Genomic DNA, 14,319 nt, shown 5'->3' on the forward strand with positions numbered 1-14,319 from the left:
TAGTTCTCTAAAAAGACAGGTGTAGAAAAATATTTATGAGCTATGAAATAAAACAAAAAAAAAAAATCTTTGGCTTGCAAATAGGTGTGGCCTTGTTTTTCTGCTTCTTCCAGAAAATGCAGTCCTGATTTACTCCCACCTGAGGCTTCCTGGCAGGGTTGTAAAGGCAAAGCGACTTCTCCAAGGCCATACAGAGAGGTTGGATCCCCCAAAATCAAAAATGCAGGGTCCTTGGATCCACTTCCTGTCTTTTCTCCCATGGAATCTTAGGAAAGAGCTTGGGAAGAGATGTCAGTGTAAAACTCACCATTTGGAATCTTGTGTTCAACAATAAAATTTGGATACTTTAATACATCACTTTATCCAATGAATGGAGACACAGGAATTTGGATTCTCTTCCTCCTCTTGCAGTACCCTGAGCCTTTCACTCCTTGATTCATTCCTTGCAAGCACATCCAGGCTGACTCAATGTCACAAATCACCCTCAGGAAAATGGCCCATTCCAGCTTTTTTCCCTCAGAAATATTCCAGGCCACGGATCAGCTCCGTCACCCTTGGGGGCTCCAGGTGAAGCCTAAAACCAGAACAAGGTGGGTAAATCAAGAGAGGGGAAATGGGAGAATGCATCAACACCTGGAAAAGCTTCAGGAATGTTGAATTTTGGGGTGATTCTGTCACTTTTTCTCCGTGGCTTCCTGCCCTTTGGCTGTAGCCATCCGGAACTGCGGAACATAGGGAACGGTGCCTTTAGGCTTGAGGCTGCTTTGGATAAACTCCTTGACACTGCTTGGGATGGGCTGGAGAACCTCCCCCTCCATGAGCAGATCCATGCTCTGGGGCTGCCACGTGCCTCTGGAGCTTTCTGCCAGGAGAATGTCCCTGTGTCCTTTGTCCAGGGCTGTTATCCCGAGGTAACACAGGCTCCTCTCGGCGCTGCCTGGGAAAGCCTCGTCCAGAGGCTCCGAGAACCCCTCTGAGGACACCAGGGACAGAGCCCTGCTGGGCTGGGAGCCAGGGAGCACCAGCACTGCCCCGCTCCCAACCTCCCAAGCACCACTGGAGAAGGCCCCCAGAACGATGGAATGCTCCCCTGGGAAGCAGCTATCCAAAGAGCTCCTCGGGCTGCTTTTCCGTCGGCACAGCCCGCTGGAGGGGCAGCTGCTGATGACAGTGGAGTATCTGAGGTCACCCTGAGCCGTGCCTTCTCCATCCTGGCAGCTCCTGCAGAAGCTGCTGCTCTGGAAGTGGCTGCTGGAGCACGCCGAGTCACATTCCGAGTCCTGGGGGCTTGGAAACGTGGAGTCGATTCCTAAAAAATCCCCTGGCTCTTCTTTTCCCGAGGTTTTGGTGATGCTGATGTCTTCCAGCACCATCTCTGCCTCCAGGAGAAGGGGCTCACATGACATTGGCTCGGGGTGCTTGGCAAAGAGATGCTCCAGAGTCTCAGGCTGGAAGAAAAGAGGGATTTTAATGCTCATTTATTATGGAACAGCTTTGTTTCACTCTCCAGGTTTTATGGATCACAGCACCCAACATCAAAGGTTGTTCCCAGCAGCCTGGAATTTTGCCACATCGAGTTCACACATTGTTTTTTTAAGAATTTATAGCTGAAAATCCTCCATGACAAAATTTCCTCGACAGATTTACCATTGATGCCTCAGCTGAAGGAACTTTCCCTGCTAGGATTGGATTATCCAGGTCAAACTCAACCTTTCCATAGGATTTTTGGAATATTCCCACCTGAGTAGCAGCTGCATGTTTGAACTGAGTGAAACTCCTCTATTTGGGAGGATGCAGGATTTACTACTCCTAATAAATGCAGATGTAAATTATCCACCAGCATGAACTGACAGCAGCACGAGAGCTCCAAAGGAAAATTCCCTTGTATTTCCTAATGAATTCAGGACAAAACAGATAAACCCAGGTTTTCTGTGGATTAACAAACCATGTTTTACAGCAGGGAAGCTGCCAAAATAATGAGGAAAATGTCAAAATACTCAGAGTTGTGGGAGATCAGAGCAAAGAGTAAAACCCTTGGGCTCTACTCAGTCCAGACTCGCTGTTGGTGACACCTGGGCCCTGAATTTGGGATTTTCCCACACAAATCCATCAAATTCCCACATCAAAATGAACAGGGAGCTTTTAAACAATGAAAATAACATTTTTTTCCTCATGCATGTGGTTTATCCCTAATGGAGATGTTTGTGTCCCTTCCCCTCTCCATGGACACCACAGCAAACACAGATTAAACCCCTCCCAGCCAAGGCCAGGGCTGTTTTGGCAAAGGCCACCATCTGTCACCTATTAAAAACTGGTATTTCTCCGTTTATTATTTAACAGTTTATCATTAAAAAGCAGATATTTTTTACATCCAATGCATAATCCAGAGGCCTGGAACCTCTGGATGGAGCCAGAGGAGCGAATGGGGCTGGATTTCCACTGGAGACAGAGCTGGAACAACAGCCCTGGGTGGAGGAAGCAGCAGCCCCAGGGAAATACAAACCTGCTGGAAATTAACTCCTTGTGCCCATGAGCAGTTCTTGGGGTTGGGAACATCCTCCCAGAGCAGCTTCTTCATCCTGAAATGTCAGGGAAAAGCTGGAGTTGGTGTTGGGAAGGAATCTCTGCCATTTCATTTATCCACAGCACTATGGCCATGGAATAATCAATGGAGAGATGAGAAATGGCCCAGATTTAACCCAAACCATAAAGAAGGGACATTCCAGGTGGCAGTTTGGCAAAATATAAAGGGTGCAGTCTGTGCTGAATGACCACAAGCCACAGGGCTGAAAGGGGTCCAGGGGAGCTGGAGAGGGACTGGGGACAAGGGCTGGAGGGATAAGACACAGGGAATGGCTGTAAGCTGGAAAAGGGGGATTTAGATGGAGATTGAGAAGGAATTCCTGGCTGGGAGGGTGGGGAGGGGCTGGGAAGAGCCCCAGAGATTCCCAGAGCAGCTGTGGTTGCCCCTGGATCCCTGGCAGTGCCCAAGGCCAGGCTGGACACTGGGGCTGGAGCAGCCTGGGACAGTGGGAGGTGTCCCTGGGGGGGCCCTGGATGGGCTTTAAGGTCCCTCCCAGCCCAAACCAGTTTGGGATTCTGTGACACCAGTTCAGCAGAGTGGCCCCAGTGCAGCTGGAGTTTGGGTGGCAGGAACAAGGTACCTTTGGTGTGAAACCAGCAACGCTCCCAGCAGCAGAACTGAGGTGGAGAAAACAATGGGCAGGACCACGTGGAGGCTGCCAGTATTCCCAGGTTCAAATCCCCCTGGAAATAAAGGAGTTCAGCTATTAATGCAGCAAAGTGATTTGTCTGGGAGCAAATAGTTGGCAACAGGGAAATAACAAACAGTAGAAACAACAGCTTAGATGGGGAAATAACCTTGAGCAACAGTTTTATTGCACATGGACAAACCTTTCCCTTGGGAATAAACAGACAAAAAGGAATTATTTAAATAGGAGTTTAATCCCCCACTCAGCTCAGCCCACAGAGAGTTTTCAAATTAAAGCTGTTCACTGTTTGTAGGTACATTACAGTGACTTTATTACCACTTTTTTTTTTTTTTTTTTTTTTTTTTTTTTCCCCAAGATCACTTTTACTTCATAAAAAAACAGGGGAAAGCTCCTGTCAGTCACCTTTGGCAAACTGATCCGTGGCTCTGGCTTTGCCAACTCCTCCAGCAAACACAGGGTAGAGGCTGAACTGGTACTTCTCAATCAGGATAAAGTGATCTGCAAAGGGAAAATCAGCCTTTGGAGCCTACTATCATCCAGTTTTTAAACAATCCCCTCCACAAAGCCTCTGGGCACAGATCAGAGCTCAGATCAGCCCAGAGAGGGCAATAATGGATCCATCTTTTACAGATCCCTACTTCAAAATCCCAAGACTCAAGCTATTATTCCAGCATTATTCTGCCATGGAATGAACACCTTATGGAGCTCCTGTGATAATTTCCAGGAGTAAAGTCAAAATGCAAAGGAAATGCACATATTCATTTGAATAATTAGCTGGTGTGTTCAATATTCCAGAACTAATTTTATTGTGTTGCCACAAAATGAACTCACTCCAGAGCTTAAAGTGATTATTAATGCAACAGGCAACCCTCTAATGAGCATCAAAATTTGGTTTACTGGTCAATAAATGTGATTAGAAACACAGAAGGGAAAAAGGGCTCAGAGCTCAGAAATTCCACATTTTTCTGTTCCACACCAATTAACAGCACAAATTATATTTTCAAGCACACACTCACCATAAATGAAATATTTCCTGAGATGTGGAGGAACTTGCAGCCATTTCACCTGCTCCTCTTTGTTCAGGTTCCTCCACTCAATCACAAAGGATTTTATCCCAGGGATTTGGGGGGAGAGACTCCAAACCAGAACCACACAGGTGCTGTTCACCAGGTAAGCACTCAGGGATTGCACAGCATCCACTGGAGAAACAGGGAAAACACCTGGCATCCACATCCCATAAACTGCTAAAGTGTCACCACTTTATCACTTTAATTGCCTTTTGAATAATAAAGCCAGATAGTAATTCAGCAGAGAGGTTTTTTCTTCAAGCCACCAAAAATTTGGGTTACACTACACCAGTCCCAAGCACAAACAGATCAAGTTTCTTGCAGACATCAAAAATCCCAGTTCTTACCTGCAATTCCTTAATTATCCTTAACTGAAAAATTAAAAATTCCTGAATTCTCAGAAATAAATTAAGCAGAGTGCAGCCAAATCCAGGAATTTGCTCAGGAAGTTGAGCAGGAATTGCTGCTCAGGAAGTCTGAGGATTCTGTACCCTGGCAGCCCAAAACACGACCACATCTCATTTTGGAGACAACAAAACATTCTCCAGCAGGAACATTGGGTGTTCCCAAAACAAAGGAGATGAAAGATCAGTTCTCCAGCAGGATTTTGTTTTCCTTTGATTAATTACTTTATATTTTATTGATGAAGACAGCCCAGTGAAAACTTTTTTCCCATCCCAAAAATCACAGGGTTTTCATGAAGGAAATCTGAGTTTTCCAACAGCTCTGTTGGTGCTGAATGTATCCTCATAAAACATTCCTTATTCCAATAGAGGGAATTTTATCCCAAAGAAAGCTTTCCCCATGAACATCACCAGGACTCCTGGCATTTCCCACATCCCCCTCACTGCTGCTCTTACCTGTGCTCATTTGCTGGGAGAGAGTTAAGTCAGAATTAATTGCAGAAATTCCAACTGAGTTCATGGCTAAGATGGTGACGGTGTGGGTTGGCTCCATCCATGGGAAAGTCCAGCTGGTGCCATGATCCACAAACTCCTCCCAGGAGGTGTTCCCTGGGGTCTGGTGCTTTATGATGTATCTGCTCACGCTGCACAACGAGTCACTCTGCATCAGGGGCTGCAGCAATTCATTCATGGGCATTAATTCCTGAATTCCACCCCTGATTCCCAGAGCAAAGGTTGTTTGGGCAGCTCCAATTTTAAGAAAACAGGAGCCAATAAAGATATTCTGGCTGCTGTCTTTTTATCCAAGGATTGGAGTCCTTTTAAAGGCTGACTCTCATTCCCTCTCCTCCCAGCAAAGGGAAGTGAAGGACAAGGAGAGCCAAACTTTCAGATTCCCACAGCAATTCCCTAATTTACACATTTTTCAGGGTTCAAACCCCAGAGCAGCATATGAACAAACAGGAATGGGCACTGAGGAATTTTTTCCTGTCCTGCATTAACGTTTTAAGACAAAGAAGGCAAAACCATCTCCTATTTTATCCCAGAATTCCCACCAGGATTCACCTCTTGCCTCTAGGATGAGCCAAGCCATTATCAGGAGCACAGAAAAAGGCAAATCCCAATTCCCACAAGCCTCATGTGCCTGTCAGACTCCCTTTCTGGCAATCCCACCTGGTTTTAGGATCACAGGGAAAGCCCCAAATGCAGCTGCTCCCACCTTCCACAGGAGTGTAACATTCCTCTGCTTCCTTGCTGGATCCTCAGAAACGATCCTCCAAAATTCCGGGCCTCGCAAGGGAGCTGCAAAACAACAATTCAGGAGGGACAGTCCCAGCTGAGTGTGGCAAGTCCCAGCCCTGAGGATGTCCCTGGAAGCACAGACCTCTGATGTCCTGAAGGAGGGTTTGGGCTGCCGTGCTCCAGTCGCTCCAGTACCCGGATCCTTCCAGCTCCCTGCAGCGCACCTGCACCACGTACTCCACACAAAGCTGCTCCACCTGGATCACAGCCCAGCTGCCTGCGGGCTGTGGGACTTCATAGAGCTGGCACAGAAGGCAAAACAGTCACAGTGAGGATGAAGGGATGTTTAGGCAGCTCTTAAGAGTCAAAATTCCTGAAAATTAATCCCATGAGGAAGCGGGATTGTGAGGAAAATTCCTTTGTGGACACTGCAAATGCTTTTGCATTTTGTGATTTCCCCCACGGACAGATTCCATAAAAACCAGCTCCACACTACAGCAATGCAATGACCCCTGCTCCAGGCCAGATGGAGCAGACATACCTGACATGAACTCTCCTCCCTGCTCCCTGAATTCCAGCGGATCTGGAATGTCAGATCCCTGCTGGCAAAGACAGGCGGGGTCCAGCTCACGTTCAGCAGCCCCGCGTTCCTGGTGAGTTCAGCTCCCACATTGGAAGGGGGCAGAGGCTTCACTGGAAAATGGAAAAATTAAAAAATGACTGCAAAATCTGCACTGGCCCTTCCCAATAAATCAAAGCATGGATGGCTTCTCCTTGTCCCGAGGGTGGTGGGTAGCACAAGGCCTCTGCTATTCCAGGGAAAGCAGGACTGGAAACACAGAATCCACGGGAATGTTTCCAGGTATTTCATTTTCATTTTCATTTAAAGCACAGCAGATTATTTTGTGCTGGCACTTGCCACCTGCCCTGGGATGAAGAACAAAAGACAGAGCCTGGCAATAAATGCTGAGGTTTAGGTTGGATATTTGGGGAAGTTTCTCCATGGGAAGGGTGGTCAGGCATGGGAACAGCTGCCCAGGGCAGTGCTGGGTCCCCATTCCTGCAGGGATTTCAAAGCCCTGTGGATGTGGCACTTGGGGACATGGTCAGTGGTGGCCTTGGCACCTGGGAATGGCTGGATTCCATGCTCTCCAGGGGCTTTTCCAACCTTAGCAATTCCATGATTCCATTATTTCAATGGGGTCACCCCTGCAGAAAGCAGCAGCTCTTGTAAAGGCTGGGAACAGACATTGTGCAGTGATTGATGGAAATGTTTTTATTAATTAATTGGAAATTCCCCCCAAATCCAGATGCTCCAGAACAGGAATCCCCCAAAACCCTTGTTTGTGAATCAAGCCAAATTGAAATAAACTTACTTGGGATAATCAGATGTGAATGAGGAGAAAACAACAACAAAAAATAAATAATTTTTTCATTTTGGATAGTGCTAGAATGGGTTTGCTTTGCTGTACTACAATACAGAGCACCCTGCATCCAGGATAAATCATTCCATCCATTGTCACCACATAACAAATGTATTTTATAATTCTATAACTCGAATTTCTTTCATAACTATATAACTCTAATGAATTTCATAATTATATAAATGGAATTTATTTCATGTAGCACCTCTGGGATCCAGCTGCGTTGTTTGCTCTCACCCATGTTCACATTTGTTTCCAAAAAATACCCAGTGAATTTTCTGTCACAGAGCAGATAAAAAAAGGTGATTTGCACATTTTGGAGTTTTCAAAACACCCAAACACTGCTCCTGCCTCTTGTTTTTATCCAAATTTCAGTGCTCTGTGTGTCACAAAATGTTGCAGCAGCATGGAAGAGCAGGGACAGTCCCCATGATTTTAAATGGGTTTTTAACTGTGTAAACAACACACTGTGCAAATAATAATAATAATAATAAATAAATAAATGCATAAATTAATTAAAAAATAATAAAAACCAACTGTGCAAATAATACTGGAGTATAAACTAATTAATTGAAGACAAATCAATCTGAAAAATTAAACAACCAAAACCTTAAAAATGAGCTTCATTATATTTGCAATATAACACTTGCATTTTCTGTACAGAGAAAAACAGGCAGAAATGGATGCTTCATTTAAAATCCTGTATGGAAATAACACTTAAACCAATTTTTCTTTAAGGTAACATCAAAACTCTCATGTTTTTATTGCAAACCTGTGGAAAAATTCTTTCCCTACACCATTTAAAAATCCAGGGGCACAAAGGAAGAGAGATTCATGGATCTTGACCTACCCACATCTGCTGGGATGACACAAACTGGGGAGGATTCCAGGGTTCCCAGGAAGTGTTTAAACTCTATCCACAGGGTATATCCAGACAAGAGGAAAATGGGCTGGAATGTGCACTCGTAGGAATGGTTCCTCTGCAAAAGGCATTCTTTCACCTCTGAGTCTGGAGACGGCCTTGGAAAGTCAGAGCAGTAAATCTGGCTCCTTAAAAGAGGGGAAAAAAACAAACCACATTCACTTGATACATTGCAAGCGTAAATCTGGAGGGAATTAAAAGGAATGGAGGCGCTGCAAAGGGCCTGGGATTTTGAGGATTATTTGGATCTTGAACGTGGATCTGCACTGAAGGGATAAAAAACATTTCAGTGTCGCTCCTCAAAGCTCTGGAAAAAGCAGGACAAACAACAAAAGCAGCAGGTACAACAAGAGAAGGCAGCTCCAAATCCTCATCAATTGTGGGATTTTAGGGATTGGCAATGAACACAGCGAGGCAAATCTGCCAAGAATCTACTCCAGTCAGGAATGACTTCCAAAATCCCAGCTGGCAACCAGGAGGAAGCTGCTACAGAGACCCACTGAGGTCTCCAGGAGATGGAAATCCCATCAAAACATCAACTCTGAATTAAAAAGCCCATGTCCAGTTATCACACCTGGCAAGAGAAGGTTCTGGATTCTGGACAAAATGTAACTGGATAAATCCTTGGAGTGGGAATTTTTCAGCTTTCTCCTCAGACTTGTGAGTTCCTCAGAGGAACCACCAGAGTTACACTGGGTTGGAGTTCCCTCTTTGTGTCCCCAGGATTAAAGCAGTGCCTGATGCTTTGGAGGCTGGCATTGGAGCATTCCCTGCTCCCACAGGATGATCCCTCTGGAGCTGTTTCTCACTGCCTGCAGAGGAAGATGTAGGAACAGCCCAAGCAAAACAAAACCCCGCAGCCAGAGCATCAGCACAGCAGTGCTGCACTCCAGCTCCCAAAGGGAACAGCAGCAGGAATTTTATTGCATTTCCCTCTCTCAGGTCTTACTCTGAACAAATAACCACAAAAACCAGAACAAAAAGAAGGATCAGCAGCATCTGGGAAGGATTTGCAGGCAGTGGTAATGTCACTGTTTGATCTTGCAGGAGCATGAACAAATCTCCACATTATCACCTCCTACTAGAAAATTACATTTTTAGCTAAACCTGAACAGTGAGGAAGTGGGAATAAAAGCCACGATGAGCAGCATGGGGTTTATTCCCAGCTCCCTGCCCAGCAGTGCACTCATTAGACTCATATTTGTGAAGGCAGAGTAAACAAAAGCTAGCTCAGCATTCAGCCAGGCATTAATCCTGCCCCAAAAGGCTCCACTTGAACTTTCCAGCATTCCAGTTATTCCTTCAGTCCACAAAACCCTGGGAAATATTCACCTGGGCACCAGGATCATTCAGAACTCCACCAGAGAAGACAGGCTGCCTTTCCAAAGGATTAGGCAGGGCTGATGGAAGCTGTTTGCCAAAATTTCTGCATCTCCAGCCCAGCAGAGCAGCAAAATTATGGATTTTTTGCCTCAGGAAGAGCTGTCTGTCTGTCTGTCTGAGTGGAAACCCTCAACATATCAGGCATGGAATGGGATGAGCTTTGAGGTCCCTCCCAACCCAAACCAGAGTGGGATTCTGGGAATTGCTGCAGTCCCTGCTGCTGCCTTCACAAAGCAACATTCCCTTCACCAGCTAAGGTCTGGTTCTCCAAGCAAGACTTTTTTCCCACCTTGGAATGAGTTTGTTTCAGCCTCTATTTTAACCTGTGTGTATGTAGAAAAGAAAAAACAGATACAGAATTATAGAAAAATCAAAGACTGAGTGGAGACCTCAGGAGGACTCAAGTCCCATCTCAGACTCAGAGCAGAGTTAAATTCAGACCAGATGGAGCTGCAGGACCTGAGAGGCTCCAAGGACAGGGATTCTACAGCTCCCCCAGGCCACACATTCCCACTGGGAATGGGCTTTTCCCTTATTTCCTTACAACTTGTAGGTAGGAGCAACTAGAATAATTTTGTAACTGATCCAAGAAATCTTCTTGAAGAGAACTGGCTCCCAAAAAGGTTGAAAAATGCTGAAAACCCTCATAAATCTGTTCCACACTCAGCTATCTCTGGTTCCCTTCCTGCACACAGACTAAAGAATCTGTTAGTTCTATAATTACATTTCTCCAGAATTCTTTGATACTAAAATATTTTGAGCAGTGCTTTCCAAACATAAAAAGAGAATTAAAACCCATCCATACCTGTGATATCTTAACTGCAGAGTCCCCAGGAGCAAGGTGGTTGGGTTTGCAGACCACCTGCAAGTCATTTTAGTCAGGTACCCATCAGTCTCACAGGAGATATTAAAATCCATGTCTAATTAAAAGACATGAAAAGCTTAATTAATAAGACACAATGGTTGCTTAAAAAAAAAAACCAACAAACAAAACAAAAAGCAGTGAGGAATTTTTGATGTAATTTGAGATGGGAGTTTTGAACTGGTTTTGATGATGTGGTTTATTTTTTTTATCTTCCACATGAGTAAGAAAAGTGAGTTCAGCTCACATCCTTACAGCATAGTTTAAAAAGTCACACATCTCTTAGTTACAAAACTTTTTAAGGAGTTATTGACTAATAAAACAATACTAATAACAATATTTATGGTTTTGACTCAATCCTTAAATGTTTTTTCTCACAGACTCATGCTACAGTGTAAGCTTTCTTAACTAATCTTGTTGTAACACACAAACTTACAGTACTGCACTCTAAATTTCTTGTTCACCTTTATAACTACTTTTATTTTTTCCATATCCTAAACTCCAAAACTCTAAACCTTACTTAGCATGTCCTTAAACTATAAATCCATATCCTCGCTTCTAACACTTAAGTTTAGAATTTTTTTCCAAAGCCTCAAATCAAATCTTGTGTTTAATTCTGAGATCTGACTTATAAACCCGAAATTCTGAGAATTCCCTACATTTCAAATTCCGACACAAAATGAAACAAAAAAAAAAAAACACAAAAAAAAAAAAAAAAAAATCCAAAACCCAAAAAAAAACCAAACAAAAAACAACAAAAACCCCCCAAACAAACACCCCAAAAACAAAAAGAACAAAAAAAAAAAGGGAAAAAACCAAAAAGCCAAAGGCAATAAGTGTATTTTAAATGGGAATAGTCTCTCCTTACTATGACAACCCCCAAAGGAGAATGGGAACTGCCATGGAGCCTCACCTACTACGTAGAATTCGGCATATCGAAAACAAAAAAGAAGGAAAAACCAAAAAGCCAAGGGCAATAAGTGCCTTTTAAATGGGAATATTCCATCCTTGCTATGCCAATGCCCAAAGGAGAATGGGAAATGCCCTGGAGCCTCACCTACTACATAGAATTCGGCATATCAAAAACAAAAAAGAAGGAAAAACCAAAAAGCCAAGGATGATACGTGTATTTTAAATGGGAATAGTCTATCCTTACTATGACAACACCCAAAGGAGAATGGCAACTGCCATGGAGCCTCACCTACTACGTAGAATTCGGCATATCAAAGACAAAAAAGAAGGAAAAAACAGAAAGACAAAGGCAATAAGTGTATTTTAAATGGGAATATTCCATCCTTGCTATGCCACTGCCCAGAGGAGAACGGGAACTGCTCTGGAGCCTCAACTACTACGTAGAATTCGGCATATCAGAAACAAAAAAAAGGAAAAAACCAAAAAGCCACGGGTGATACGTGTATTTTAAATGGGAATATTCCATCCTTGCTATGCCACTGCCCAGAGGAGAACGGGAACTGCTCTGGAGCCTCAACTACTACGTAGAATTCGGCATATCAGAAACAAAAAAAAGGAAAAAACCAAAAAGCCACGGGTGATACGTGTATTTTAAATGGGAATATTCCATCCTTGCTATGCCACTGCCCAGAGGAGAACGGGAACTGCTCTGGAGCCTCAACTACTACGTAGAATTCGGCATATCAGAAACAAAAAAAAGGAAAAAACCAAAAAGCCACGGGTGATACGTGTATTTTAAATGGGAATATTCCATCCTTGCTATGCCACTGCCCAGAGGAGAACGGGAACTGCTCTGGAGCCTCAACTACTACGTAGAATTCGGCATATCAGAAACAAAAAAAAGGAAAAAACCAAAAAGCCACGGGTGATACGTGTATTTTAAATGGGAATATTCCATCCTTGCTATGCCACTGCCCAGAGGAGAACGGGAACTGCTCTGGAGCCTCAACTACTACGTAGAATTCGGCATATCAGAAACAAAAAAAAGGAAAAAACCAAAAAGCCACGGGTGATACGTGTATTTTAAATGGGAATATTCCATCCTTGCTATGCCACTGCCCAGAGGAGAACGGGAACTGCTCTGGAGCCTCAACTACTACGTAGAATTCGGCATATCAGAAACAAAAAAAAGGAAAAAACCAAAAAGCCACGGGTGATACGTGTATTTTAAATGGGAATATTCCATCCTTGCTATGCCACTGCCCAGAGGAGAACGGGAACTGCTCTGGAGCCTCAACTACTACGTAGAATTCGGCATATCAGAAACAAAAAAAAGGAAAAAACCAAAAAGCCAAGGGCAATAAGTGCCTTTTAAATTGGAATATTCCATCCTTGCTATGCCACTGCCCAGAGGAGAACGGGAACTGCTCTGGAGCCTCAACTACTACGTAGAATTCGGCATATCAGAAACAAAAAAAAGGAAAAAACCAAAAAGCCAAGGGTGATACGTGTATTTTAAATGGGAATATTCCATCCTTGCTACGACAAAGGAGAATGGGAACTGCTCTGGTGCCTCACCTACTACGTAGAATTTGGCATATCAAAGACAGAAAAAAAGGAAAAAACCAAAAAGCCACGGGTGATACGTGTATTTTAAATGGGAATATTCCATCCTTGCTATGCCAATGCCCAGTGGAGAATGGGAAATGCCCAGAGAAGAACGGGAAATGCCCTGGAGCCTCACCTACTACGTAGAATTCAGCATATCAAAGCCAAAAAAAAGGAAAAAACCAAAAAACCAAGGGTGATACGTGTATTTTAAATGGGAATATTCCATCCTTGCTATGCCAATGCCCAGAGGAGGATGGGAACTGCCCAGAGGAGAACGGGAACTGCCCTGGAGCCTCACCCACTACGTAGAACTCGGCGTAGCCGTGGTGGCACTGCCCGCCGCGGTGGCAGCAGTACAGGGCGCTGTAGAGGAAGCCCCCCCTGGGCCGGGTGGCTCCCACGTTGGGCAGGGTCACCCTGCTGACACGGCTGCCCAGCACGGAGTACTGGCTGGCGGGCACGGGCTCGGCCAGGTTCAGCCACCACACCAGCTCCCGGGCCGCCACCGCCCGCGACAGGTTCCTGAAGAGGCACAGGAAGGACGGGCTGGAGCCCGCGCGGCTCAGGCTCCGGGAGGGGAAGTACAGCACTGGAGCTGGGGGGAAAAGGGGGAAAGGTCCATTGGAAGTAGAAATTGAACCAAAAAAAATGTAAAAGCGTTTGTCAATAAAATAATAATTTACAAAAATAATTTAATGATAATGATAATCATCATCACCATCATCATCACCATTATAACAATTGTTATTGTTGTTATTATAATTATTATAATAATTTAGCATTACTAAATTAATATAATATTTTAAATATAATTATAATTATAAATATAATTATAATTATAACTATAATTATAATTATTAATTATATTATAATTATAACCACGTTGGGCAGGGTCACCCTGCTGACACGGCTGCCCAGCACGGAGTACTGGCTGGCGGGCACGGGCTCGGCCAGGTTCAGCCACCACACCAGCTCCCGGGCCGCCACCGCCCGCGACAGGTTCCTGAAGAGGCACAGGAAGGACGGGCTGGAGCCCGCGCGGCTCAGGCTCCGGGAGGGGAAGTACAGCACTGGAGCTGGGGGGAAAAGGGGGAAAGGTCCATTGGAAGTAGAAATTGAACCAAAAAAAAATGTAAAAGCGTTTGTCAATAAAATAATAATTTACAAAAATAATTTAATGATAATGATAATCATCATCACCATCATCATCATCATCATCATTATAACAATTATTGTTGTTATTATAATTATTATAATAA

The 14,319-nt window shown here is 44.3% G+C and overlaps 1 protein-coding gene across 1 annotated transcript in view; it reads right to left on the bottom strand.

Annotated features, from left to right (window-relative positions):
- Positions 1-531: 531 nt before the first annotated feature.
- Positions 532-14,319, bottom strand: part of LEPR (leptin receptor) — a 28,766-nt gene continuing 14,978 nt past the window's right edge. Inside the window, exons 8-19 of the mRNA XM_041421596.1 lie at positions 13,359-13,655; positions 10,481-10,595; positions 8,221-8,420; positions 6,488-6,639; positions 6,089-6,248; positions 5,924-6,006; positions 5,161-5,377; positions 4,250-4,432; positions 3,636-3,731; positions 3,165-3,267; positions 2,504-2,579; positions 532-1,448 (exon numbers count right to left, since the gene is read on the bottom strand). Of these exons, the coding sequence (XP_041277530.1) occupies positions 675-1,448; positions 2,504-2,579; positions 3,165-3,267; positions 3,636-3,731; positions 4,250-4,432; positions 5,161-5,377; positions 5,924-6,006; positions 6,089-6,248; positions 6,488-6,639; positions 8,221-8,420; positions 10,481-10,595; positions 13,359-13,655 (2,456 nt within the window). The 3' untranslated portion in view covers positions 532-674. The remainder of the gene's footprint in view (positions 1,449-2,503; positions 2,580-3,164; positions 3,268-3,635; positions 3,732-4,249; positions 4,433-5,160; positions 5,378-5,923; positions 6,007-6,088; positions 6,249-6,487; positions 6,640-8,220; positions 8,421-10,480; positions 10,596-13,358; positions 13,656-14,319) is intronic.

Source organism: Onychostruthus taczanowskii, unplaced genomic scaffold, assembly GCF_017590055.1.
Source record: "Onychostruthus taczanowskii isolate IOZ18803 unplaced genomic scaffold, ASM1759005v1 scaffold7, whole genome shotgun sequence".
Lineage (NCBI taxonomy): Eukaryota > Metazoa > Chordata > Aves > Passeriformes > Passeridae > Onychostruthus > Onychostruthus taczanowskii.